Source organism: Chenopodium quinoa, unplaced genomic scaffold (assembly GCF_001683475.1).
Source record: "Chenopodium quinoa cultivar QQ74 unplaced genomic scaffold, ASM168347v1, whole genome shotgun sequence".
Classification (NCBI taxonomy): domain Eukaryota; kingdom Viridiplantae; phylum Streptophyta; class Magnoliopsida; order Caryophyllales; family Amaranthaceae; genus Chenopodium; species Chenopodium quinoa.
Genome location: NW_018742433.1, coordinates 15,289 through 40,800, shown reverse-complemented (window position 1 = coordinate 40,800; position 25,512 = coordinate 15,289). Strand labels below are relative to the sequence as shown.

General features: G+C 33.5%; 3 protein-coding genes across 3 annotated transcripts; 2 read left to right on the top strand and 1 right to left on the bottom strand.

Moving 5' to 3' along the window:
• The first annotated feature begins 2,129 nt into the window (after positions 1 to 2,129).
• On the top strand, positions 2,130 to 7,711 carry LOC110714989. The gene is made up of 3 exons (XM_021893551.1): positions 2,130 to 2,422; positions 4,838 to 5,047; positions 6,810 to 7,711. Exons 1-3 carry the CDS (start codon positions 2,254 to 2,256, stop codon positions 7,523 to 7,525), a joined length of 1,095 nt encoding a protein of 364 aa, XP_021749243.1. The 5' UTR covers positions 2,130 to 2,253; the 3' UTR covers positions 7,526 to 7,711.
• LOC110714995 (sec-independent protein translocase protein TATC, chloroplastic-like) lies at positions 7,683 to 15,008 on the bottom strand. The gene is made up of 4 exons (XM_021893563.1): positions 14,640 to 15,008; positions 11,840 to 12,123; positions 10,753 to 11,043; positions 7,683 to 8,062 (listed from the first exon to the last, which is right to left on the bottom strand). The coding sequence occupies exons 1-4, from the start codon at positions 14,917 to 14,919 to the stop codon at positions 7,853 to 7,855; spliced, it is 1,065 nt and encodes a 354-aa protein (XP_021749255.1). The 5' UTR covers positions 14,920 to 15,008; the 3' UTR covers positions 7,683 to 7,852.
• Positions 15,009 to 23,567: 8,559 nt separating this feature from the next.
• LOC110714981 (E3 ubiquitin-protein ligase RHA2A-like) lies at positions 23,568 to 24,487 on the top strand. The gene has a single exon (XM_021893537.1). It carries the CDS (start codon positions 24,017 to 24,019, stop codon positions 24,485 to 24,487), a length of 471 nt encoding a protein of 156 aa, XP_021749229.1. The 5' UTR covers positions 23,568 to 24,016.
• Positions 24,488 to 25,512: the final 1,025 nt, after the last annotated feature.

Genomic DNA, 25,512 nt, shown 5'->3' with positions numbered 1-25,512 from the left:
CAAATGCAAGATCTATTCAACGTTCGTAGCTTCGATAAAGAAAACCTTATTTAATTCAATTTTATGTATTTGTTAATTTAGATTTCATATGTGGAGCCGTATGAATTTTTATTAATGAATTGATTTGGTTCTAAAAATAAAAAATAAAGTGAAACGAACAGCGCTAAAATTATATTTATTGAATTAAAATTATTTTTACTAATTCCTTAATATATTTGTTCTTTAAAGTTAATAATTTTTACTTATTAAAAATTATTTTTACAGAATTGATATTATTATTCTAAGGTAAATTTGCTAAATACAACCGGTAAAAGTATCCATTTTGCGGTTTACAACCATCAAAGTTTATTTTTACAAATTAAAACCAAAAAAGTCACCCAACATTTTAAACTACTACCAAAATTCAATTTTCGGGCATTTTTATTAGAATAAAGTACATTGGGACCACTTATTATTTTGAAATAAAGTACATTGAGACCATTGAAATGAGGGTAATATGGAAAAATAATGAGGATAAGTGAGGAATTAAAATAAAAAATGAGAAGATCATTTTGAAACACACAAAATGGAAAGTACTTAATCTTTTTTTTTTTTTTTTTTTTTTTTTTTTTTTTTTTTTTTATAAACAAGAAAGATTTCTGTAGAATTATTAATTTGCTTAAGATTATTTATTGTAATGATTGAATTATGAGTTACATTTTTTTAAAGAGAAATTTGTATTTAAATTTTGATTAATATTACTATAAAAAACCGAGCATGGCTCGGGAATTATATCTAGCTATTTTTACAAAATACTCTGCATTATTATTTTATGGTGACTAGGGTGGCTAATGCGCGCGCTATAGCTAGACATGTCCGAGGAGCTCTTTCAATTTAATTTTATGTCACAATTTTAGTTGTTGACTACATTAATGAGGAAAATATGTTAAGAAATATATTTTTAAGGGTACAAATGTCTACACACTATTGTTAAAATTTTAAAAAAGAGGTAATTAACATTAATGAGGGTAAAAAAGTAAATAAATATTTTAAATGGTATAATTGTCCAATCACTATTTATTAGATCTCAAACTTTTTACTATCTCTGTCCCAAAATAACTGACACAGTCAACTTTTGCACACATGTCGATGCACTAATTTGATCTTATTTTTATATAATTAAAAATTAATGAAAGTTATATAAAAATTATATGATGAAACTTTATATTAAAACTATCTAACGACTGACAAAATATATTTTTATTATATTAGTAAAAAATTATAGTTAAAGTTAATTTTTGAATAGTGAAAAAAAGTCCACCGTCCTAGTTATTTTGGGACGAAGGGAATAAAGGGTAAGGATAAGGAAGAGAAGTAGGGTTTACTCTAAGGGCATGCTTGGATTCCAAGAAGGGATTAAGATGGTAATATTTAATGGGGCAAAGTTTACTAAGGGGATAATATTTCAATTTTCATACTTTGACAATAATACTATTGTAATAATTATGGATGAAGAAATCAAGAATAATAACGGAGTAGCAACAACTAGAAGCAGAGGAGAGAGAATAGAGAAGAGTGTAGAAGAAGCTATAAGCAAAAATGGAGTTGAAAAAGATGAATAGGAGAGAGGATCAGAGGAGGGAAATGGGAAGGAGGCACGTGAGAGAACTAACCAAGGAAATTTTTTAGGGAGGAAAAAGTTACATTAGGGGGGGGGGAGGTAACAGTTACCCCTATTTTGAGGGGAAATTATTTACCCTCCCTGTGTGTTTCTCTAATTCCAAACCCATTTATATTTCTAGAATTTTTACTCTTGTATTTTTTCCTCCCCCATTTCCCCCAATCCAGGGGATTTCTAAAGGTGATCATTGAGCAGGCTAGGTTGAGGACAAAAAATCAGGCCATTTATCAGGCCGGGCCAAGCTTTGGGCTGGAAATTAAGTGCCTGAACCCGTCCAAAATGACCAGGTCGTGCGGGTTATTTGGGCTGGGAAAAAATATCAATTAAAAATGCATAAAAACGCATTCTCAAGCCCGTCTAAATAATTTTAAAAATCAAGCTTGGCCAGGCCAACTCCAAGTTCAGGTCCAAAAAAAACCCGCCCAAAGGGGGCGGGCTGACTTTGATCGGCTCTAGTTTACTCCGTGTCAAGGTAACAGGAATTGGCAGTAGAAGTCTTGCTTGGAACCTCAGCCTAAAAAGTCTAAAACCCATTACCTAATACGAGTACCTATCATATCAAGTTTTCCATTGCCAAAAATTGAGAGCGAGTGATGGGGAAAAGCGAGATGGAGCGGCTGAACCAAACTCTAACAGTCAATCTGACAAACATCCATGAAACGCTGCAACTTATAGATCAAACTCCTGCTTCTTCCCTTCAAAAAGTTACCTGGGATGAGGTTGTTAAAATTGGTGAACAGCTCTCCAAAAACGCCACTACTGGTATTCTTTTTCTCTTTCTTGTTTCCATTCTCTCGATTTCATCAATATCTTTTATGTTTGTATGATTTCAGAGTTGGGTGTTTGATGGGTGTTCTTATATTTCCATTATTATTATTATGTCCATTGTTTATTTTTGCTTGATACCATCTATTTCAATGGCTGCCTAATCAAAGATTACAGTTGTATCTTTACTAATTGAATGCCTGTTTATGAAGTTGATGAATTAGGGATGTTTATCGAGTGGTAAATTTGTAATATTTTGTTGTAAAACCGGGTAAAACCACTTATGGTGTTAGCGATTTTGCCTATGAACAGTGTAAAAGTATGCTATCAAGTTTGCCACTAGATAGAGATAAACTTGTGTTTTTTCTTGTTTGTCGAAGGAGAATAAGTTTGGTGATCCTCGGTGTTTTACAATTAATTTAGTTGTTCCTATCTCCATCCAAACTCATGTCTCCTCTTAAGTGTTTATCTTAGATTCTTATAGTTAAGAATAGAGTTAAGGTAACTAAGGTTACTTTTCATTGAATTATTTCTTTGGGATGAGTCGGCAGGCATATAGTTTAATGTGAACACACACGTTGCTGATAAAATCACTGAATCATCATGCTAAGATTATTAGATGAAGTAAAAGGTTGTGTGATACCCGATACTCTCTATTAGGATGTATACTTGTTTGGGATTAATATATTTATTGGTTTATGATATAAAAAATACCTGATTTCTTCTTTCAAAAAAATAAAAAAACCTGATTTCAATTGGCTACCTGTTGGATTTTGATATAAGCAACATGATGTATTATTGTACAAAAATGAAAGTTGAATTGATATCCTACATACCTACTCCTGATGTCAACCATTCAAAGCTGTGAGACTCACAATTCAAAATAAAAGAACATATCTCATGATTCTCTTCTTCATTTATGTAAGATAAAAGAACATACGATACGTTATATAGAAACATGTAGGTATGATGAAACAGTCATTGATTGAGAGCATAACGTACATTATGCTCTTGGGTGTATGCACCTAACGATTGGCACAAGAGGCTTGATAGAGATTCTAAAGATGAACATGGTGGAAATGAGAGTCAGGGCCTCCCATGGTCCTTAATCAGAATTGGATGATCTACATAGAGAACTCTGGGAAACAAGTTATGCTCCCTTCAAGTTAAAATTTTAAGCCACATTTGACCTTTTTGGTAATGATTATGTGAACTTTGATTACTGTTTGGCTATTTTCTATAAGTCATAGTAATCTTATGAACTTATATATTGTGGTTTATCTATTGATGGTATTTTGAGATTCATATTAATGTTCAAGCAAGTGAGGGTGGATATCATAGAGACAAATACCATCGATATTAATGTTAAATTTCTTATCTTTTGATTAGTCTTTGTCATGGTTTGCTTGGGAAGGTGAAAAATATTTGTAAAAACTCGTTGAAGATGGGGGTAAAAGAAGTTTGTTTGGAAGGTGAAAAATATTTCTAGATGCTTAGTGATTAAAGATGGGGGTAAAAGACATTAAAGCCTATGGTGAAGGGTAGAGGGTATCATGGATAATGTCAAGCAATGCATTTGGTGGTATATATGAAGTTTTCCCTACTTGATTGCAAAAGCAAAGATGATCTAGGTACCTCAAAATTTTGAAATGGTCATGGAAAGGGTTTAAATTCTTAACTCAAGTACATTCATTTCACTCACTTATAAGGCCATTCCTTGCAAGGGAGGGACCTTTCTTTTGCATAAGGGAGCATAGACCTTGAATATGTGTCAAGGAAGAGCACAATAGCTTAATAGGGATTTTGAGTCTACGAGGTTATGGGGGCATCAGGGAGACAATATTAACTTGGCAGCTAAAATATTATCACATCTCATCACAACCTTGCTAGCAGCATAGGTCATGCACATTTTATATTGCTATCTCTTTAGAATACATTGTTCGGCATGCAGCTAGCATGGCTATGTCGGTGATTCAACACTAATTTTGAAAAATTTGTGTCAGAGTTGATGGTTATAATTCCAATTTATGTCGTTTTAAACTTCCATAAGTCTCTTGTGATGTTTGTTAAGACTTTTGGTCGTAAGTTTGCACAGTACAAATATTCATGTAAAGATTGCTGGTAGATGAAAACAAATTGTAGAGAAGACTAATTTGAGATATTTGTCTAAGGTTTCTGATTCTTATTAGGAGCGAGGTGAGGTTTTTAGGGCCTTCTTATCTTTATGCGAGTAATATCACATTCCTCTATTTAAGAACCTTGTCATGTATCTTAGTTTAGGATATCACATAAATTATCGATAACCAGATTGCACAGCTGATAAAATCATATGAACTGCTTCTTTACCTGATGTCTCTTGTTGAACTTTTTATTTTTTATTGATGTTATTGAATATTTGTTATTATTTTGCAGCTGGAATGCTTTGCACAGGAGAAAAAACAAAAGTAGCAGCACTAGAGGAAAACATGGAGGCATATTTCAATGTGTTGCAGGGTCTTCTTTTGCTTGCCTATGGAAGCACAGTGGGTGCAGGACCAACTCTATCATCAAATATTCACGCGTCAATAAAACAAGTTGTCGATTGCAGTTTCTTGCTATGGAGAGAATGTGTTGCTAGCTATGGTACTATTCTTTTCTCCCCTTCTTTTCCATGTTTATATTCTTATTCACTGTCGTGCATTTCTAATTATGGTTCCTATTGGAGATATAGCTATTATATTCTTTATGTATCTTACAATTGACTATATATGTTTATCATTGGCATAATAGATTATGGAATGAGGCCATGGGAGTACATGTAGGCGAGGTTATAGCCAATTATATGTCTTGATCATGTCTTATCATGTTCAGGCATGCCTTATTAAGAAATTCTTGCATTAATATAGAGAGATTGAGGTAGGGTTTTTTATGGCATATGGGGTGACTTTTATGGATAACCTTTTGGTAAAGCATGCCTTTTGATAGGATATGGGTGAGTTTGAACGGTGTGTGAATTGACTTGGAAAGTCTTGTTTTTACACTAGTCTTAAATATGAATTACCAGTATGATGTGGGGGTGATTATGCTAAGGATTTTTTTTTATTATTTTATTTTATATAGTACACTGGAATTATAAAATAATTATATAGCCTCTTTGATTAGGTTTCCAATATTTTACAGAGTTGCAAAATTTTGATGAATATGTTTTTGGAATAGAGGCTCTCGGACACAATATAGCAGTGCAGCATTCTGTAAATCTACATCGAGAGTGTCAAATATATCTAGGAATTGACAATAGTATTGGCAGGATTAAAAGACAAGGCTAGAGAGAGAGAGAGAGAGAGGGATTAAAAAGAGAGTAACGGATTAAAAAGGAATATAAGGAATATAAGGTTACTATATAATATAATTGAGCTCCACAAAGTGGGCTTGTAGTTAATTAAAAAGGAATATAAGGTTACTATATAAGGATTAAAGTAAAAGTGGGTAGAACTTTGAAAAATGGATGAAAATGGAAAGTGAGTAGAAGTTAGGAAAACGGAGGGAATATGAAAGCTTCTACTGGTGACTGGATAATATGTGAAAAATATGTGCAAATTTATTCAATTCTAATTAGGTATAATAGGGACAGAACTATTCTAAGTTTGCATCTTTCCTCATTACCCTCGTCGCTTCTTCAATTCTAAAGTTATCATGTCTTGTGCTGTTGAAAGAGATTATGCTTTTAATTACATTGTTTAACACAAAAGAACTTGGTAATCCCATGGAAAAATCTCCCTGTAAGAATACTTTTCCTCAAGGAATGATCAGTGATGCTGTAATTGCAGCTTTTGTGTTCCTGATGAATTTCATGATTTGCAAAAAGAACCAGTGAATATTATGGCTAACAACCCCTCTCCATTTGTCAAGGTTGCTCAGCAATGAGACTAGATCTTGTGATGCTTATATTAGGGGGGAAAGAAAAAAAAAAGGCTACTCAATTAGCCCTCTTTTTTACCTGACACTTGATTGGTTAAATTAAACAATTCCTTGCACTGCTTCCCGCATGAATTGCAAATAAATGCTATGGCTAACTTCCTACTCTACAAATACTCCGGCCCTCCCCCTCTCTTTCATTTGACAGAGTGCCCATTTTAGCAACTCTTTTCTACTAGTTCATTGTGAAACTATCCCCGAAGCCATAGTATATATTGAATGTCCAATCAAGTAAGTTTTAGGTGAGACATTTCATGGACTTGGTTTTTAAGTCTCTGTATTATTGCAGCTTCTGTTATCCTATAGATCCAACTGCCAATTTGTTTGAGTTATTGGCAATGTTGTATGGTTATTTAATGTTAGATTTATGATACCAATTAAATGATCCTGGGGATTTTTTTTTTAAAATATAATTATTCATTGCCACCAGGACCTCGCAGTAGTGAGAAGAAGTGCACTATTCCTCAATTAGCTGGCACCGTCTGGGAAGCATGTTCCGCTCTCAAGAAAACTCCTGCGACAAATATAGTTGCAATAGGGCGCGCGATGACACAGGTTGCTGTTTCCATGAAGGACGTGTTACGTGAAATGAATGAGCTTGAACCATGTTCATCTGATCCAACCAGTGAAGCAGAGAGTCAAACTTCTGATGTTGATGCTGATGCTGATGATGAGTTCGGTAAAGACCTGTCACCTGAAGAGATGAAAGTCGCTCAATTAGCAATTGGAGTTGTGTCAGAAGCAGTTATTGTCATCAAGGAACTTATACGATGCATTACTGGTTTGCTTAAGAAGGAATCTCTTAAAGATGAGAATGACGGGGTTGAGTCCTTGGAAAAGCTATTGAAGCTTTGTCGTAGCATTGGGGTTCAGGTGGATGAGCTTGGAGCTTGTTTATATCCACCACAAGAATTCTCAGCAATAGCTAAATCATGCAAAGAATTATCTGATTTGATAGATGAAGTGGGTAAAGAATTGGACTGTTTAAATGGCTCTACAGAAGCTTTTTCGGAGAGATGCAACGCATTGAAGACTGCCTTGGGAAATTTGGAAGCAGAAATTTCTGATTCTTTTGCTACTAATGCAGTTCTGCAAAATTCCAATGGATTGGATGTGGTAGAACAAATGCAGAATCTAGCTGTATAAGATAGTTGATCTTTTTTTCTCCCTATTAGCTCATATTGCCACTCGTGGTGAGTTGTTTTAACCACACCCCCCCCCCCCCAAAAAAAAAAAAAAAAAAAAAAGAGAAGAAACAAATTGATTATGAACATACTGGTACAAATTTGTGCAACTGATTGTGTGGTATTTGAATGTCAGTATGACATGTAATTTTTCGCCCAAAAAAGTCTTATAGAATAATCCATGATTTCCATCTCATATCTAAGGACAATCATGATACATGGAGTGTATAAACTATACAAAATTAATAACAAACTATTGGCAAAAGCCATTAATGTCTTATTGTTAAAACTAGCGCCCTATGGCCTTCACAGCCCAGGCGCCACCAAGGTAAAGCCCTAAAAGTGGCCCTGCTAGAAGCATTTGGGTCAATGGATCAGTTGATGGTGTCAGCACTGCAGCAGCGACAACAGCACCTACCACAACATATCTCCAAATTGACAGCATTTGATCTCCAGAAACCAAACCCGTTTGTCCCAGCAAAAGTTGTATGACTGGAACCTGTGAGTACCATGAAAGATCATAAATACCTGCTCTGTGCATAAAGTAAAAGCAAAGAAAGATTTCACATCCACAAAACACCATGATTAAACTAACTGCCATCACCACAATATCCTGCTCAGAAACTTGCTTGCCACAAGGTTTGGCAAAACCTTTTTTTTTTTGAGACAATTTGGCATAGCCTGCATGTACACAAACCTCACCTTGGCTCACAAACCTAAAACAATTTCCAAAAGTCCTCACTGCATGGGCTATCTCCAAGAGGCTCACCTAAGCAATTAAGAAACCCACTCTAGCTTTCACATCCACTAAATTACCAAGCTTTCCAAGAGCATCCAAGTCAAGATTAATTCTTCCTCGGCTACACTATATATATATATAAAATAAAATAAAAAAACCAGCTAATTTATAATCCTGAAAGTAACTTAGATATTTTCAATGACCACCTTAGAGCCATCAAGATTAACATCTACTTCTTCCATTCTTTTTTACTCGACCCGTTTTGACTTTTACACTATTCACCACTCCACCTTTGACCATCTTTTGTGAATTATATGTAAGGAAAAACATGTTCATGTGAGATCTTGTTAGAATTGTCAAAATAAGTACTATCACAATATATAACTTTTATAATTTTTACTTACAGAGAATTAAAAGTATTGATGGTTAAAGTTGTGCATCGACAAGTGTGATAAAAGAAACAGGTCAAATAAAAAAGAACGGAGGAAGTATATTAAGAGTAGTATTATTTATGTGTTGTACAAGGGATGCATAGATTGCCTTCCTCCTCAATCCCCACCTTCAAAACTCTACATGCTCCCTTCAACACCCTCTCAATAATCATCATACCAGAAACTGTAAAGAAAACTTAACAGAAGTTCCATGAAGAAGGAAACCACTTGCTAAGAAGCATCAATTGGTATCACAGACAGATACGCATGGGACAAACAACTTCTAACCCTAATAATTACCACCCCATAAATCCCTTCCTATGTGATAGGAAGTCTAGAAAACCACTGGTGTAACACTCATAAGCCTTTTCAAACTTTAACAACACAACCAACCTACATGCCTTTTTCATTTAAGCCTCTGGAAGGATTTGAATCCCCACCACAAAAGCACACTGAACTATGAAATGGTGTAAGAAAGCACTTCCCCCAATCAGTTAGCAAACAATAATTTCTTAAGAATCTTATAAGCACAGGCAACTAAATTGCTCTACAAATGATCCCTTACCATAATAGATGGATGTTTCTTTGGAAAACAAAAAGGAAAAAAAAAAAAAAACTCATGTTTATTCCAATAACTTTAGTCTGATAAAATTCCTTGAAAGGTTATCCTTATTGATGTCCTACAATCTTAGAGATGTGCTACTATAAATTCATCCAGTGCTGGCGTGACACTTATACTTGTTCATATTTTAAACAGCCTAACTCACCTCATCCTTAGTTGCTCTCACCAATCACTTTACACCTCATCAGGAAATCTCTAATCCTTTTCTTAATCATTTGCCAACAAACTCAGGAGCTAAGCATAGAAATATGCCTATAGCTAGCATGAATCATGTTTTTGGGCTGGAACTTGATTCTAGTGAAAGTGCAAAATCAACCTATTCCTTTCATTTCCTAAGCTGGTTCTTCCAAATGCTCTGGCATCTATAATTTATTGGTGGATCTACAATGAGTATACACAAGTCCCACATCCCCGCCATGAATCACTATCATTACATTTAGACTGCCAGCAATTGGGATAACTGCAGGAAATCTTTTTCCAAAATTAAACAGAACACAGTATTTAAAGAAAACAGTAGCATTCCACATTTATTTACCACCAGGAATAGCATAACTATCTCTACCTTCAAGCCTACCCAAAGAACATAAACAAGCCACTTTCCCTCCATTAGTACTTTCTATAATTGTCTGCCACAGCTTCTTTAAATGTCTATTCTTAGCACCCTACTTTCTTAACTAGGTGAAATTCACTTTAAAAGGAAATTTATGTGATCACATTTAACACCCTAAAGTAGCTAAACATGAAAAAAAAACTGAAACTATAAATTCAGAAATCGTCATAACATGCTATTTTGTATGAACACGCTATTAGTATTATGTTATCTTATTTAGTCATTCATAGTCACACTAATTAGCTTACAAAAAATTGACATTTATAGTTAATTATTATGAATCTTGAAGTGTGTGACAAATATATTCAAACACAAGACTCATGAAATTATAAACTTTTAGTCAATATCCTAACTTTTAGATAACCATGTACAGAGTAACAATTAAACTAGGTAAAAAGACAATTATGCTGCATTTTGCAAATAAACAAAAATGATTCAGGTGCTGCTTGTTGAATCTTACATCTAAAATTATTATATGCATTAGCTAATTGCGCTTATGAATTCAGATGTTTACCGGAAACTATTTTGCCTCTTATACTGATGATTTTCATTATTGTTTATATTTTGTCCCAAACAAAAGAAATATTATTTACAAAAATGTCAACAGACAACTATTAACTCCTCATGTAGTCCAGTGGACAAAGAGCCAGTACATCAACAAGTCTTTCAAACATATTTTAAAAGCATCACAAGCCTTGTCAGAAGGAAGAAATCATTCCCAGTCAACTCCATTCAATGGTATTCAGAAGTTAGTATAATTGTACAGATAAAGTCCAAGAAACATTACCTGGAAAGACAAGCCAGTGCTGAACATCAGGATAAGAACAAATTCGAAATATTGATCAATCGACCAAAGTGATTCAACAGCTCCTTCCGCATAATTTACAAAGAAGTTCAATGCTGCCGGAGTGAGAACAAGATAGGAGAAGGTAATACCAGCATAGAAAAGCACAGAGGATCCTAAAACAATAGGGCCCAGGAATCTTCTTTCTGCCCTAGTAAGACCAGGTAGCACAAATGCAATAATTTCATAGAGGATCACAGGGCTCCCAAGAAGAAGACCACAATATCCTGAAACCTGAAGCACACAGTAGATTCTGTTAGCAGTCTAGCAAGCTTATGCAATGTTTAGGCTTAAGATAAAACAGTATAGGGAGGCCCAAAATGTTGTTACATAAGCATTTCTCTTACGGTTATACGAGAGAATCCAGAGTTTCAATAGAGATTCTACGTTGTAAGGGTAACTCTAAGGTAATCAATAAGGCTTTAAAGTATAACCTGAACTGATTTAGCTGCTCCAGATTCGAAAGCTGACAATTCTTACTCATCCATCAAAAAGAAAATCTAGACAGAAGTATTGAGTATTTATTTTTTTTCCTGAGTAACCTGCTCAGGCAGGATTTAAAGACAGGAACACGTCATCTACAACAAGTCTATTACTCCTTACCCCATCTTGTCTGCCTGCCTTTGCCCATCACTGGAACAATTACAAAGCTAAGTTTTTTGCACCAGAACCAGAACCAGCAACAGCAGTTGCAATCATGCTCCTATGGGTAAAATCACTTGATACTTGATGGTTCTAAATTGAGAGTGCTACGTAGGAAAGCTAAAAGCTTTTAATTAATTTCTGATCTTTTCTGATCATGTATCCCAGTAAAATCATCAATTCTCTCTTCTAAATTTCTAATTATATCAGATCTATCCTATGGGGCAACATTTGGAAACCTCAATCCAGAATGCAGATATATGCTTTTGTTTGAGTTTTAGAGTCTTTTAACTTTTAGACTTAATGGTCAAAGATATTCTGTCAATCAGATAGCCTTATCCCTTATTATAAGCAGCAGTTAATTTCTCATGGTAACAAGTTTTCCAACCTTTAATGTAGTGAAGAAGAACTCCCCCGGAGCTAGTTGCAGGAAACGAACACCTTGCTCTTTAACTGGGTTTTCAAGGATCATAACTAGATCTTTAGAGAAAGCAAAACAGCCCAAAATAGCAGCCCCAACAGCCAAAACTGACACAAATATTCTTTGTCGAAGCTCCTCGAGGTGATCCCATATACTCATCTCTTTATCATCAGGTAGGTCATCTTTACTAGGGTAAAGAAATTCATAGATAGAGCTCTGTCCAACTTCTTGGCCAACATTCTGAAGTTCATCTGCCATGATACAAATCTACATTAGCTTGTATCAAAAATGAAAAACGTATTACCTTTCAAAGGACAACATAGAGTTCACTAGGAAACAATAAATCTTTGAAATGCTCAGCTGAGCAGAATTAGAAGGAGAATATGTGGCACATCATCAACAATATGGTGACTTCACCAAATCATAAATGGCGAATATTAGATGGAGCATATGTGGCACATCATCAACAATAGGCTAGGCCATTTTTATTTTTATGGATACCTTTCATGAGATCATTAGAAATGAGTACAGAAAGACAGTCCCATATATCATATAATATACACACATATATATCATGACAACATTCCTTAATCCTATCATTATCTTTTATACTTACTATTGAATGTTCTTTAGAGATCTGTTTCTATCATTCCCTTTCCCTTGTAAATGGAGTTAAATTAAATTAAAGTAGAACTGAAGCTGGCTACACTCATTATCATCCCTTACAATTTCAGAGTGATGAAAAACTACACAATATTTAGATTGTTATTGCTGCATAACTCAATGTAATTTCTGTTATATGAAAAAACAACACTACTAAGATTCTTCTATTCAGAAACCTCTCTATTCTGTTAGGCACCAATGTTAAAAAGACAAAAGTTTTATTGTAGAAGCCAAGTGCTTTGTAAGAGTCCCATGATAGACATTATTTAAATGTTGGATAACCCTAGCAGTGATATGATTATGTGACATTCCAGAATACTGCATAAGATGTTAACAAATCAAACAAACATTTCCCCATGGCCTTTCGCCTCTGAAAGCGTCCTTGCCAAGCCCTCTATTCTATATCGGGCAAGGTGAAAGGCTACCCAGCTTCTTGTAAGCAAGGCAGAATCTTTACCTATTATCTTGGGAAAGCTAGAAAACAGATCTGTCGTTAAGTCCGGCTTGCATAACCGTCTTTCGGATAACTGTTAGTGTTAGTCGGTTAGCTCCTTTTTTCAGTTGCTGTAGTTGGTAGTAGCGATAAACACTCCTATATTTATTAAAGAAAGACTTAATGAAGTGAGCTTGGTACCGCGGAAAGCCTGTTCAAGGGGGTGGAGGAGAGAAGGGACTCCCCCAAGAGAGGCCCGAGCACAACGTCTTCATGAGTTAAGTGGAGTTATAGGCGACGAACTCAATGGAGTGAGTTATAGCGATCCTGCTACTGTGAAAAAAAGATGCTATACGTGCTAGTACTCAATTTCTTTGATTTGAATTTGATGAAGTGAAGACACTTATCGAGCCTCGTCCAGTCTTTCTATTCTTGTCAATCTTGGAAGTCGTGTAAGCCAACCATTGGTCCATTCCGAAAGCAGTTTCCCCCGTTCGAGAGTAAGAATCCTAGCCAGGCGAAGATCCACTGGATGTTAGGCGGAGTGGAAGCAGAACCAGAAAAGGCAGCAATTCCAGAGACGGTTGACCGAGCGGAGGCATCCGCCTTTCTTAGAGCAAAGCGATACCATAGTGAGCAGCTACTCATACTGTCATACACCATTATAAACTCCTATCATCCATCATTCACTACTCTTCGACCATGTCTATTTCGTGTTCTACTTACCAAAGCATTTTTCAAGCGTTCAACAAAATACTAGTTCTGCTCTATAATTTAAACCAAAAAAAGAAAAAAAAAAAAAAGGAAATCTTCACAGTTCACCATAAAAATTCATAAGAAGTTATTTCCTATAGCCCCCTATATCATTTTTCCACATTCTTACCTATTAATCATGCAATGAAATCCCTCGACTTAAAGCATAGATGCTTGAGAAAAACACCCAAAACTACTTCCAACACCACAAAAAACTTTTCATTCACTGGGTTGGCAGGTTTCAAACTCTGTCACCTAGATTTTCTTACAGCACAACCTTGGGTTAAGTCATACTCCGAAACATGAATTAACACTGATACATGAATCAAAACCATAAGCAGAAAATCCTTCTCTCCTATTTCAATATTTCTGTTTAAGACATCAATAATCCAATGCAAATATCCATTCTGCTATTTCATTGCAATAGCCATCTCTTTTACCTAGAGCCCTTTGACATATTTTATACTACAGCATAAGTTCTGTGGGGATAAGCCACACAAGAAGTTCGAATTTTCGCAATTCATATTCATATCATAGAAATAATAGTAGTAATTTTATCCATTCTGCTATTTCATTGCAATAGTCATCTACTTCACCTAGAGCCTTTTATACTATAGCACAAGTTCTGCGAGGATAAGCCACAAGAAGTTAGAATTATCACAATCTGCTTTAACTTTTGATTGAGTTGCATCTCTCATTCCATAATAGTAGTAATTTAGCTCATTAAGATAAGAAAAAAAATAAAATCCAAAACAAATTCATAATCCTTGACCAGGCAATCAATAAATAACAACAAAAACAATAAAAAAGAAGCAATTTCACATATAATATGAAATATTATGCAAATAATCAATTAGAAAATAAAATATATAAAATTGAAATATTCAGAAAATCAAAGGAGATGGGAAAAATACATACTGGGTTTATCTTCAAGAGTTGAAGTAAGACCAAGACTGGTAGAACCTTGATCATTTTCCTTCAAATCATCAACAGCAAAACAAACAGTTTTACCCCATTTTCTAGGAAATCTTGTAGCAGATAAACTGAAGGTTTGTTTGTGGGTAGTTATTTGCACGAATTCAGGAAAAAAGCGATGCTTAGAATTGAGAGGAAGAGAATTCAAGCAGCAGCAGCTGGTGCTGCTACTGGTGGTGTTGAGATGTAATCGAGACATTAGAGCACCGCCACCCATGCTCATCGGAGTCACTAAAATATATGGAGATGATATGTTCAGGACTTGAGGCTAGGACTCTACCAGGACCTCATTGCCTAATTTCTTACCCCGTATTTCATTTCGCTTTTATTTCCTTTGCCCCTTAAAGATTATTCTATACCGATAATTTTGTAAGGATCTTGCTAACAAACGCTCCGGGTATTAGATAAGCATTTAAAATATTACCTAACTAGATTAGTCTCGTGTGATATACAATTTGAACAAATAAAATATTTTGAAAGGGGTACCTAAGGAAGAAAATTAAATCTAATATATATAAATAAAGTAGGCATTTTTGGAGAGCATTCGGAGCGCCACATAAGAAATATACTTATTTCGACCAATAAGAAGAAAGATTTGTATTTTATTTTTGAATTAAAAAATTATGTCGCCACCTAGATAAAAGTAACGAATTAGATTTGATTAGGGGTGGGACTTTTCAAACCGAACCGTGAAACCGCCCGTTACCGAACCGAACCATCACGGACCGATCCGTTTATAAACCGATAAATTTAAATCGAAAATCGAATTGAACTGTTCAATATCAAACCGAAACCGAATCGAACCGCTCTATGTCAACCCGTTACGGACCGTAAACCGATAACAAACCAAACTGCTCAAATCCGAACCGAAACGAAACCGAACCGAATTGTTTATAAACCCGATAATGACCCGAACCGTTGATAAACCGAAACCGTTTAAATCGTAAAAAAAAACCGTTTAAACAGAACCATTTGCAACCCGCTAACCGTTTAAACCGACCCGTTTATGAACCGAAACCGTTTAAACCGCAGGAAAAACTGTTTAAACCGAACCGTTATAATCCGCTAACCGTCTAAACTGAACTGCCATAACCCGTTAAACCGTTAAAATCGAACTGTTTTCGAATCGTAACCTGTTTAAACCGATCCGATTACAAACTGCTTAATTCAAATTGAATTATTTACAACCTAAATGGCTAAATACAATTAATGTTAATAAATATAGAATTATAGATCTAATCAAACGGCTTAGGTTTATACAAAGGTTTATATCACCTAGACCTAGTCCAACGGCATTATTAATGTCGTTTTAGATTACTTATTTATTTTAATTAATATCAAATGTAACATACTAGTATTATTATATATTTATATATATACATTATTTAACAATGGTAACAATAAATATAAATTTTAAAATAAATACAATAAACATTACTAAATGTAGATCTAATTAAACGACTTAGGTTTATACAACGGTTTATATCACCTAATCCAACGGCATTATTAATGTGAATATTGTCGTTTTAGATTACTTACAATTTTAATTAATATCAAATGTGAAATGTAACATACTAGTATTATTATATATATTATATATACTTTAATTTAACAAAGGTAACAATAAATATAAATTTAAAATAAATAACTTTAATTATTCCAAAAAAATACATGTCATCTACATTTTACATTAAAAATAAATAAGTTAAGGATTTACATTTTACATATGATCATAAATTATCCTAATAACAAAATTTAACCTAAAAAAACATTCCTAAAAACAAAAGGCAGCAGAATCTTGAAGCAGCAGCACAACCCCCAAGAGCAGAGGAAATAGCAGCAACAAGCAGGAACCAGCTCACGCAATAACAGATCAACAACTTATCAGAAGTAAGGAACAATATAAGCAGAAGGGACTCAGCAGGAACTAATTTTTGTTTTTCAAAATTGCTCTCAGATTTACGTTTATCGTATCATCACTGAGCAATGACTGTTTTAACTTAAAACTTGAAAAATGCTGCCAGCAAGTACGTATACATTGAAGTCTCAACATAAATGACAAGGGCAACGATGATTCAAGATAAATTAAAACAACAAGCATAAGAAACAACAGCAACAAAACTTATCATAAATTCATAACACAAAAGGCAGCAACAATACTAAAGCAACAACACAGCACCTCAAGCTGGCAGGAGGTAGGAACCAGCTCAGACAAGCAACAATATAGGCAGAAGCAACTCAGCAGGGACAACAACCAAAAGGCAAAAGCACTACCAGCAGCTCAAAATAAGTTCAAGCATGCATTGTCTCATGTGACTGACATATGTGCTTATCTTTGTCAATTTAGATTTCAAATGATAAGTTTCCTGTGAGTTATCTTTGACATTTTATCCTACCCCCCTAAATATGTCATTTTTAAGCAATGATGATATACTATTCTTTAACGACATTATTTTTCTGAGTTGCTTCCTGCTGCATTGTAATATACTGGATCAAAGTACTCAAGAATCAGGTTTATTGTATTGGTTCTGAATTTTTACTTCAAAAGTTTCAGAAATAAAAAAAGAAACCTTTCTGAAAGAACAGAGAAAATCATGATTTTGCAGTTTCTGTAAGGTCTATAACATGATAAATGTGCTAAGTAGTAGCTTACTGTAAGCCAATCATACAAGTATACTAACTTTAAGTACTAACTTTAAGGTTTAGCTTGGTTTCATCTCATGAATTCATTCTCTAAATATGCCCTATTGAGGGTTTGCACAATCAAAAAATGAATTTCCCGAACTCTCTGAAAGTATCTTAACTAAACCATTATCATGAAATATGTTTCCTACATTCTCAAGATACTTTACATATATTTTGTGATGTTTCTCATCCAAAGTACAAATGTACAATGTATTTTAAGCAGCACGTCCATTTCACTAGACTATATATGTTCATTTCCTGAGGTAATGGTAACAAACTAATAGAGGCCTGAGACAAACTAGGCCCATTTAATAAATGTTGGACTTGGGAAGAATGTACAAAGTATGACATTACTTGTAGTTTAGTTTCCAAAAAAACACACACACACACACACACAAACTAAACTAAACTAAACTTGAATATGAAAATCACTACTACAGTACTACTTCAATTCATACAAATATGTTTGTGATAATTAATTTACCTTCTCACTATAATTTTAACTGAATATTGTTAATTTATTAGATGTTTTAATAAGTAGGCAATTACAAATAAAAATGTTATAAAACTTGTTCGCGAGCTATTTCGAGAATTAATGTGTTCAACTTGTGAAAAATACTAGTCAAGTTTGAAGAATAATTTATGAATTAGATAGGCGACTAAGATCAAATTCATACACCCAAAAAAAAAAGTCAAATCAACCAACACAAGTACACAACACAACCATAATTCAATTCCCCTCCCTCTGAAAATCAAGATCTAGCGACTAAGATCAAATTCATACAAACAAAATTCATACCTTATATCGTCCGTGAGTAAAATATGAAAGATCTACAAAAAAAAAAAAAAGAAAAAAAAAAGCACAAATTATACATTGCAAAACAATAAATGAACAAAAGAACTAGAACTTTCAAAAAAAAAAAAAATCAGAAATTATAATTTACAAAATAATAAATGAAAAAACAGAACTTAGAAAAAAAAATAGGAACTTAGAAGTTTTCAACAAAAAAAAAAAATTCGGAACTTAGAATGAGAATGAAAAATACAAATACCTTATATCGTCCGTGAGTAGAATATGAGTATATGACAGTCTACAAAAAAAAAACAACATTAGAACTTCCAAAAAAAAAAAAAACAAAAATTAATCAATTATACATTGCAAACGAATCATTCGGAATAAATGAACAATTGAACAAAAGAATTAGACCTTCCAAAAAAAAATCTGAAATTTTAAGAATAAATGAAAATATCAGATGAGGAAATGAGAGTTTCAGAGGCGTGAGAAAGCTTAAGAGATTCAGATGAAGAGGGAGATAGCTTAGGAGGTTAGGAGAGAGAGAGAGAGATGCTTGAGAATATCAGATGAGGAAATGAGGTGTGTTGTGTGCTGGTGTGTTGTGTGTGTTTTAGCTTTAGGTTTTACTTCTTCCCCTAATCTAACCGTCCATTTTCAATCTCAGCATCTCACCGTTCATTTTTTTTTGGTAGTAATAAAGGATCTAGAATGTTCGTGCTTGATCCAACGGTCTTAATTTTTGATTTTTTTTTTGTTTTTCGAGTCTTTTTGACCGTTCCTTTTTTTTAAAAAAAAATATTATTATTAATTATTTATTATTATTATTATTATTAATAGTATTATTATTGTTAGAATGTTAGTATAATTTTATGTTAATATTCTTATTATAAGTATTATTGTTATTATTATTATTATTATTATTATTATTATTATTACTATTATTATTATTATCATTATTATTATTATTATTATTATTATTATTATTATTATTATTATTATTATTATTATTATTATTATTATTATCACTTATAAATTGTAAGAAACGCAAATGAAACAAAATTGAAATTGATTCAATATGACATATTTAATGTACATCAATATCTAACATCTCTATGTATAACTATATATATGAATATATCTGTGAGTCTGTGACTTTAAATGTAATAAACTAATAACTTAATAAGTAATAAGACTAATAAGTAATAACTAATAACTAATAAGTAATAAGTAGTAACTAATAAAGTAATGAAATCTAACTGTTGTTTTTCATGGGCATTCAATCTAACCGTTGTATATTTGACTATTTGACTATTTGTACATTAGTATTGCATAATGATTTCATCACCACTTTAGTGATTTTGTCGTTTCGTCCATTTAACTTATCAAGTTGTTTGAGTTAGTAATCTAAATAAAGTACCAAACTAAATAACTAATCCATTTAATCTCGTGTAACTTATAAATTATAAGAAATGCAAATGTTTGGAAATTGAAATTGATTCAATACGATATTGTTAATGTATATGTATTATGTATATCATGTGGTAGTATGGTACAAATGTACGATTGGTATCATACTATCATTGCCTCATGGCCTCATTGAATCATTGGTATGTAAGTATGTAACTATGTACGTATAATCGATAAACATATATGTTAAAACTTAAAAATTTTAGAACACTTGTTAATCGATCTAATTGAGTACTTGTACTTCCTTAATTATCGATTTATCGTATTCTAAGTATCAACTAATTAAATCATGGTCATGATGTGATCTTTAAAACAATCATGAATTCATGACCCAAACCGCTTATAAACCGAACCGGCATGATCCGAACCGTTTATAAACCGAACCGGCATGATCCGTACCGTTTATAAACCGAACCAACAGTGACCCAGGTAAACCCGCCCCTAAACCGACCCGTTTAAAATCAAACCGGCACGATCCAAAATGTTTGTAAACCGAACCGACATCAACCTGGGTAAACCCGCCCCCTAAACCGACCCGTTTTAAACTGAACCGGCATGATCCGAATTGTTTATTAACCGACCCGCTTATGACCCAAATCGAATTTAAACCGTAAAGAAATAAACCGAAACCGAACTGACCCGTGACTAACCCAAACCGAACTGAACCGACCTGTCAGATAAATCAAACCGTTTCAACCCGAACCGCTCCAAACCGAAACCGACTCGCACCGAGGTCAAACCGAACCGCCAAACCGAAGTCCCACCCCTAGATTTGATATATCTAAAATTTTAATGCCACGTAGATTATAATCCACAAATTAAATTATTTTAATGGACAAAAAATAAAGTAAAAATATAGGAAAAGATAAATTTATTAATTTAATAGTATAAGAAACCCAAAAAAAATATAATAAACATTATTTAAATGATAAACGCTTATAATAAAGTTTGATACCTATCATTATAAGATAAATTTTGATAGTATTTATGATAAAAAATACAAATTGTTCGTTAATTATAATTAAATTAAAATTTGTGATACCTACCATTATAAATTGACATATCATACGACACCAAACAAAATTTCGTATCAATAAAAAACCCTATCAAGCGAATTTTGTGTTAGTAATTTTGTGTTAATTTTTGGTCATCAATGGCCGGGTAATTTTTAGCTTAATTTTTAAAATCCTATGTTTAAATTAGTATTTTTAATTATTACTTACATTGTATTAATTTGGGATACTCAATGATTTTACGTTTATGTTTTATTTTTGGTCAACAATATCCGGGTAATTTCTAAAATCTTATGTTTAAATTTATATTTGTAATTATTAGTTACATTGTATTTATTTAGGATACTTAACAGTTATTTGTTTATGTAATGGCATACGATTAGATGTTGTATACTTAATATATGGATGACTTTGGTTATTTTTGGAGATGATGAAAAATATCCTATGCATAGATTTGATTTTATATCGCAACAATTTTTCATTTATTGGTAAATATATTGATTTATTTTATATAAATGTCAAGATTTATTTATATCAATTTCAGTTTGTCTAGCATTTCACGGTTCAATTTATCCATTGATGTAGTAGGTTGGTTGTGAACGAGGTTGGTGATTCTATCGAAAAAGATATCTATCAAAATAAAAGATATGGTAAAACAATGAATAATGATTTAGGATTTAAATTATTAAAAATTTATCATTTCACATTAAATATTTTATATAGTGGCAAAAATATCATATTTACAATTTATTTGTATTTAATAAATTCATTATAAATTATATTAAAAAAATAAATAAATATTAAACTTTTGTAATTTTGTGTAAAATTATTAAATACAATAAATCAAATAATTAAAAATCTTAGATGAAAAAACCGTGCATCGCACAGGATTCTATCTAGTTTTACTAGATGAAGCCCGTGCGATGCACGGTTTATTTGTATTTTTCAAATAAAATATTTTACTAAATATATATTTATCTAATAAACTTTGTGATATTCGCTTGCTTACTACTTGAATTTCTTATTATAAAATAAATTATTAACTTTTTTTTCTTCTCATATTTAGATAAAATTCGTAATATAAATAGATAATATTTTATTTTACAAAGTTTCGTATGTGGCTGGTCACACCGTGTGGTCGGGATTACTTGGCCAGCAGTTACTTGGTTGATCAAGGGTTACTTAATCGATCAGGGGTTATTCGGTCAGTATTTGGGTGTGTCTCATCCAGCCAAACGATATGACTAGCCACACGAAAAACGCGCTAAATTTATTTTTATAATTAATATAAAACTTTTGATCTAAAATAAATTGCAATTCTTTTTTTTCATTGGCTAAAATATAACATTTTCCTATGTGATGCTCTAAAATTAATCTTACATGGCATAATCTATTGTAGCATTTTAAAATAATTAATCATACGTGACGCTTTTTTATTATAATCCTACGTAGCGCTTTAAAAAAACTAATCTTACGTGGCATAATCTGATTGTAGCGTTTCAAAAATATTAATCCAAAGTGGCACTCTAATAATTTTTTAAAAAATAAAATCCTAGATGGCACTCTAAAAACTCGGGAAAAAACTCCCCTTTATATATATATACATACATACATACATACATACATACATATACATATACATATATATATATATATATATATATATATATATATATATATATTAGATTGTTAGAGAGAATAGACTGTTTTTTCGGAAATTGATACTAACAAGCAGAATTATAATTAAAAAAAAAATCATAAAATGATGACATCATTTATAGTTTTGGGGGGAAAGTTGTAATGGCAACATGACATATGTCTAATATTAAGATATGATGTGTCTAATATTAGGATAGGATGATGTTAGCGGAAGCAAAACCCCTCAAATGATTTTTGAGTTTGTTTTGTCTCCTCTACAAATTTTTTCCCTCATGGTTCATTTTCTCTCTCCTCTAAAATTCATAGATCTTATTTTTTGTTGCTTATTTGTTATTTCAAATTTTAATTTAAAATCAGTTAAGTGAAATTTAAGCTGAATGAGATTGTTCATTGGCTGTTTAGGGGGCTTGAATGACCATTCAAGGAGATGGGAAGATGGATGGGTCAAGGTGGGGAAGGAGGGAGCTTGGGTGTGCGTTCGCTAGCAGAACCGTTCAAGGAGAAGGGAAAGGAATGGATCGAGGGGGGGTTGCTCGGCGATGGGTGAAAAAGATGAGTAAGGGTCGGGGTTTGGGGAGAGAGAAAGATTTTGATAAAGAACCAATTATAGAACGACACATCGATCATTAACCCAAAGAACTTTTTTTTTTCTTTTTCTTTTTCTATTTTGAGCATTAAATACATCCACATGCTTTGTACTTTCAATCATGAGCTTAAAAAAAAAAATCTAAATTTGCCTTAATTTCCGTAAAAAAATCCCAAATAGGCTTATAATAAAAGGACGGAGGGAGTATTAATTATGAAATTCTAATAGTTTCGTTAAATTTAATTAATTTTAAACTTTCGAAACTTACCTAAACCCATTGGATCGGAAGAATATTGGAATTTGATGGGGTTTGTAATCTTAGTTAATTACCTTTTGTGTTTAGGAATCAAATCAAGCAAATCGCGTGCATCTCCTAAAATCACCATTTTACAACCGTAAATGTAGGTTGTAAATTTGATACTTTGAATGTCCTATGATTCTATCCCAATCAATAATTTTCTACCAAAAAGAAATATATCACAATCATAATCATACCTTAATAATTTTAATAAACCATTTTGAGTTATCATAGCAATTACATAATCTATAATTTTGTATCAAATAATTTTACTTGGGGAAAACTAAGCTTATCTTTAACCTTTTACTATGATTATATACAGAAAGAAGATCTCGTTAAACCTTTTCCAAGTAAAGTAGGTCTTTAAGTCTTGTGATGAAATGTATGTGGAGATATTTTTTTTCCCCCTTCTTTTTCTTTTCTTTTTTAACTTAGATAATAATTTTCTGTACTTATCTTATCATTTAATGAATTTATGTATTAAATGTAATTTGTTTCACAAATTAGATTTGGTCTCGGATTTTCCTTTTAATGTTTGATTTTTAATACATATATTGATCAAATGTTTAAAATCAATATCTTTATAGAATTTGGATTTACCATACACATAGTTTCAACCCCCTGCACCTAGTTTTACACCTTAATCACCCGCACGAAATTCTAAATATACCTCTTTTCCATAAACCAGTTCCTATTCACTCTTAACAACTTTTCCATCTTAAGTCCTATTTCCCTCAAACTTCTCTCTCTAGAATCCATTTCACAACCAACAAAAAATAAAATAAAACATCACTCATATCAACCCATATAAATAAAATGGGACTTCAAGGCCAACTAATTGATGTCTCATCAAATTCAATCTCAATCTTGGTCTTAACTCTTATCATAACCTTTGTCAACCACTTCCTCTCACTCTTCACCCATTTTTGGAATTCCTTGGTTAGCTTTCTCTTTAACCATGATCGTGATCTAGAAACCACCGCCATAAATGACATCAACCTATCGACTCGGGGCTCGGGCCTCACCGACTTCATCATTTTATCTGACCAACTCAGCCTTAACAGTCGCAACTCTTACTGCCATCATTTTAGTTGTACTTCTATCGAAGACAATTGTACTGTCTGTTTAACTGGCTTTGAAGACGGGCAATTCATCCGACGATTATGTTGTAATCATGTATTCCATAAAAATTGCCTTGACCGTTGGATTGACCAAATGAAATTTACGTGCCCGCTTTGTCGATCACCTCTCGTCGTTAATTATGGTGTTTGTTTGGGTCCAATTTAGCCAAAATTGGGCCTGAGCACTAAATGATCCAATTAAAAGCCCAAGGTCAAGGTTCAACTCTCCAATTGCTCAAAAGTCAAAGGTCAGCCCACAAAGTAAGCCAATTGGGCTAAAGCCCAACCTCTCCATGTATGATGAGGTATAAAAGCCATCATATTGACACATTCACAAGGAGATTGATATTCCAATTCATATGCTCATTCTTGCATTCAGAAATATTCCACAAAAGCCTCAAGCTACAAACTCTCTTGCATAGTGTCTTCCTTTTACACATTGTACTGACTTTAGCATCGGAGGGGCCTTCCTCGGAAACACCCCCGAGGCTAGTTTACGTGTGTTCACTGTGCAGGAAACCTTCGGCCCAACACAACTTGGATCGAATCCAGTCTTCTCCATTTCAGCGGACCTTCGGCAAGGTCCCATTGTTTTCAACCGAAACAATTTGGCGCCGTCTGTGGGGAAGACTTTCAAAAATCTTTAAGCCAATTTCTTAGCAGCCATGGCTAAGAACCGCAAGAGCAAAAGCCTCCGTCAAGGAGCGGGCGAAAAGCCTAAAACCCCTACACCATCGCCCTCGCCGGACCGGAACTCTCCCAAGGGTGCCGGCTCGGGGGGAGGATCACACAAGGAGGATTCCCTATCTCCTATAATGCATGACTCTCAATATAGGCCGGACCACTCTCGGTCTAGCAGGGGTCAGTCTGATCATAGGACATATTCAGTGTCCCAAAGCCAACCATCGGCTGCACGACCTCATTACCACACTCGGCCGGGGACCCCTTTGACGGGGCCCAGTTCGGAAGAGGTGGCAAGAGCGCTGGCAGTACTCATGGAGGCAATGAGGGCACAGAATATGCCACCGCCTCGTGATCGAACTCCTCCGCATACCCGGCATCAGCGGAGGAAGTTAGACCATGACGGTGGGAAGCTTCCTTCCTTCCGGGAACTGGAAGAGTGGGAGGAGGATTCTTGGAAAAATGAAAAACAGAGGAAAAAGAACTCTCAATTATTTAAAGGATCCTCAT

Excerpts from the sequence above, each read along its gene's own strand:
- LOC110714995 (XM_021893563.1), bottom strand. The coding sequence starts at position 14,919 with ATGAGCATGGGTGGCGGTGCTCTAATGTCTCGATTACATCTCAACACC. Across the intron at positions 12,124-14,639 it reads AACTCTTGAAGATAAACCCA|ATGAACTTCAGAATGTTGGC; the intron begins GTATGTATTTTT and ends GTATCATGGCAG. Across the intron at positions 11,044-11,839 it reads TCTTCTTCACTACATTAAAG|GTTTCAGGATATTGTGGTCT; the intron begins GTTGGAAAACTT and ends TGTGTGCTTCAG.
- LOC110714989 (XM_021893551.1), top strand. The coding sequence starts at position 2,254 with ATGGGGAAAAGCGAGATGGAGCGGCTGAACCAAACTCTAACAGTCAAT. Across the intron at positions 2,423-4,837 it reads CTCCAAAAACGCCACTACTG|CTGGAATGCTTTGCACAGGA; the intron begins GTATTCTTTTTC and ends ATTATTTTGCAG. Across the intron at positions 5,048-6,809 it reads AGAATGTGTTGCTAGCTATG|GACCTCGCAGTAGTGAGAAG; the intron begins GTACTATTCTTT and ends CATTGCCACCAG.
- LOC110714981 (XM_021893537.1), top strand. The coding sequence starts at position 24,017 with ATGGGACTTCAAGGCCAACTAATTGATGTCTCATCAAATTCAATCTCA.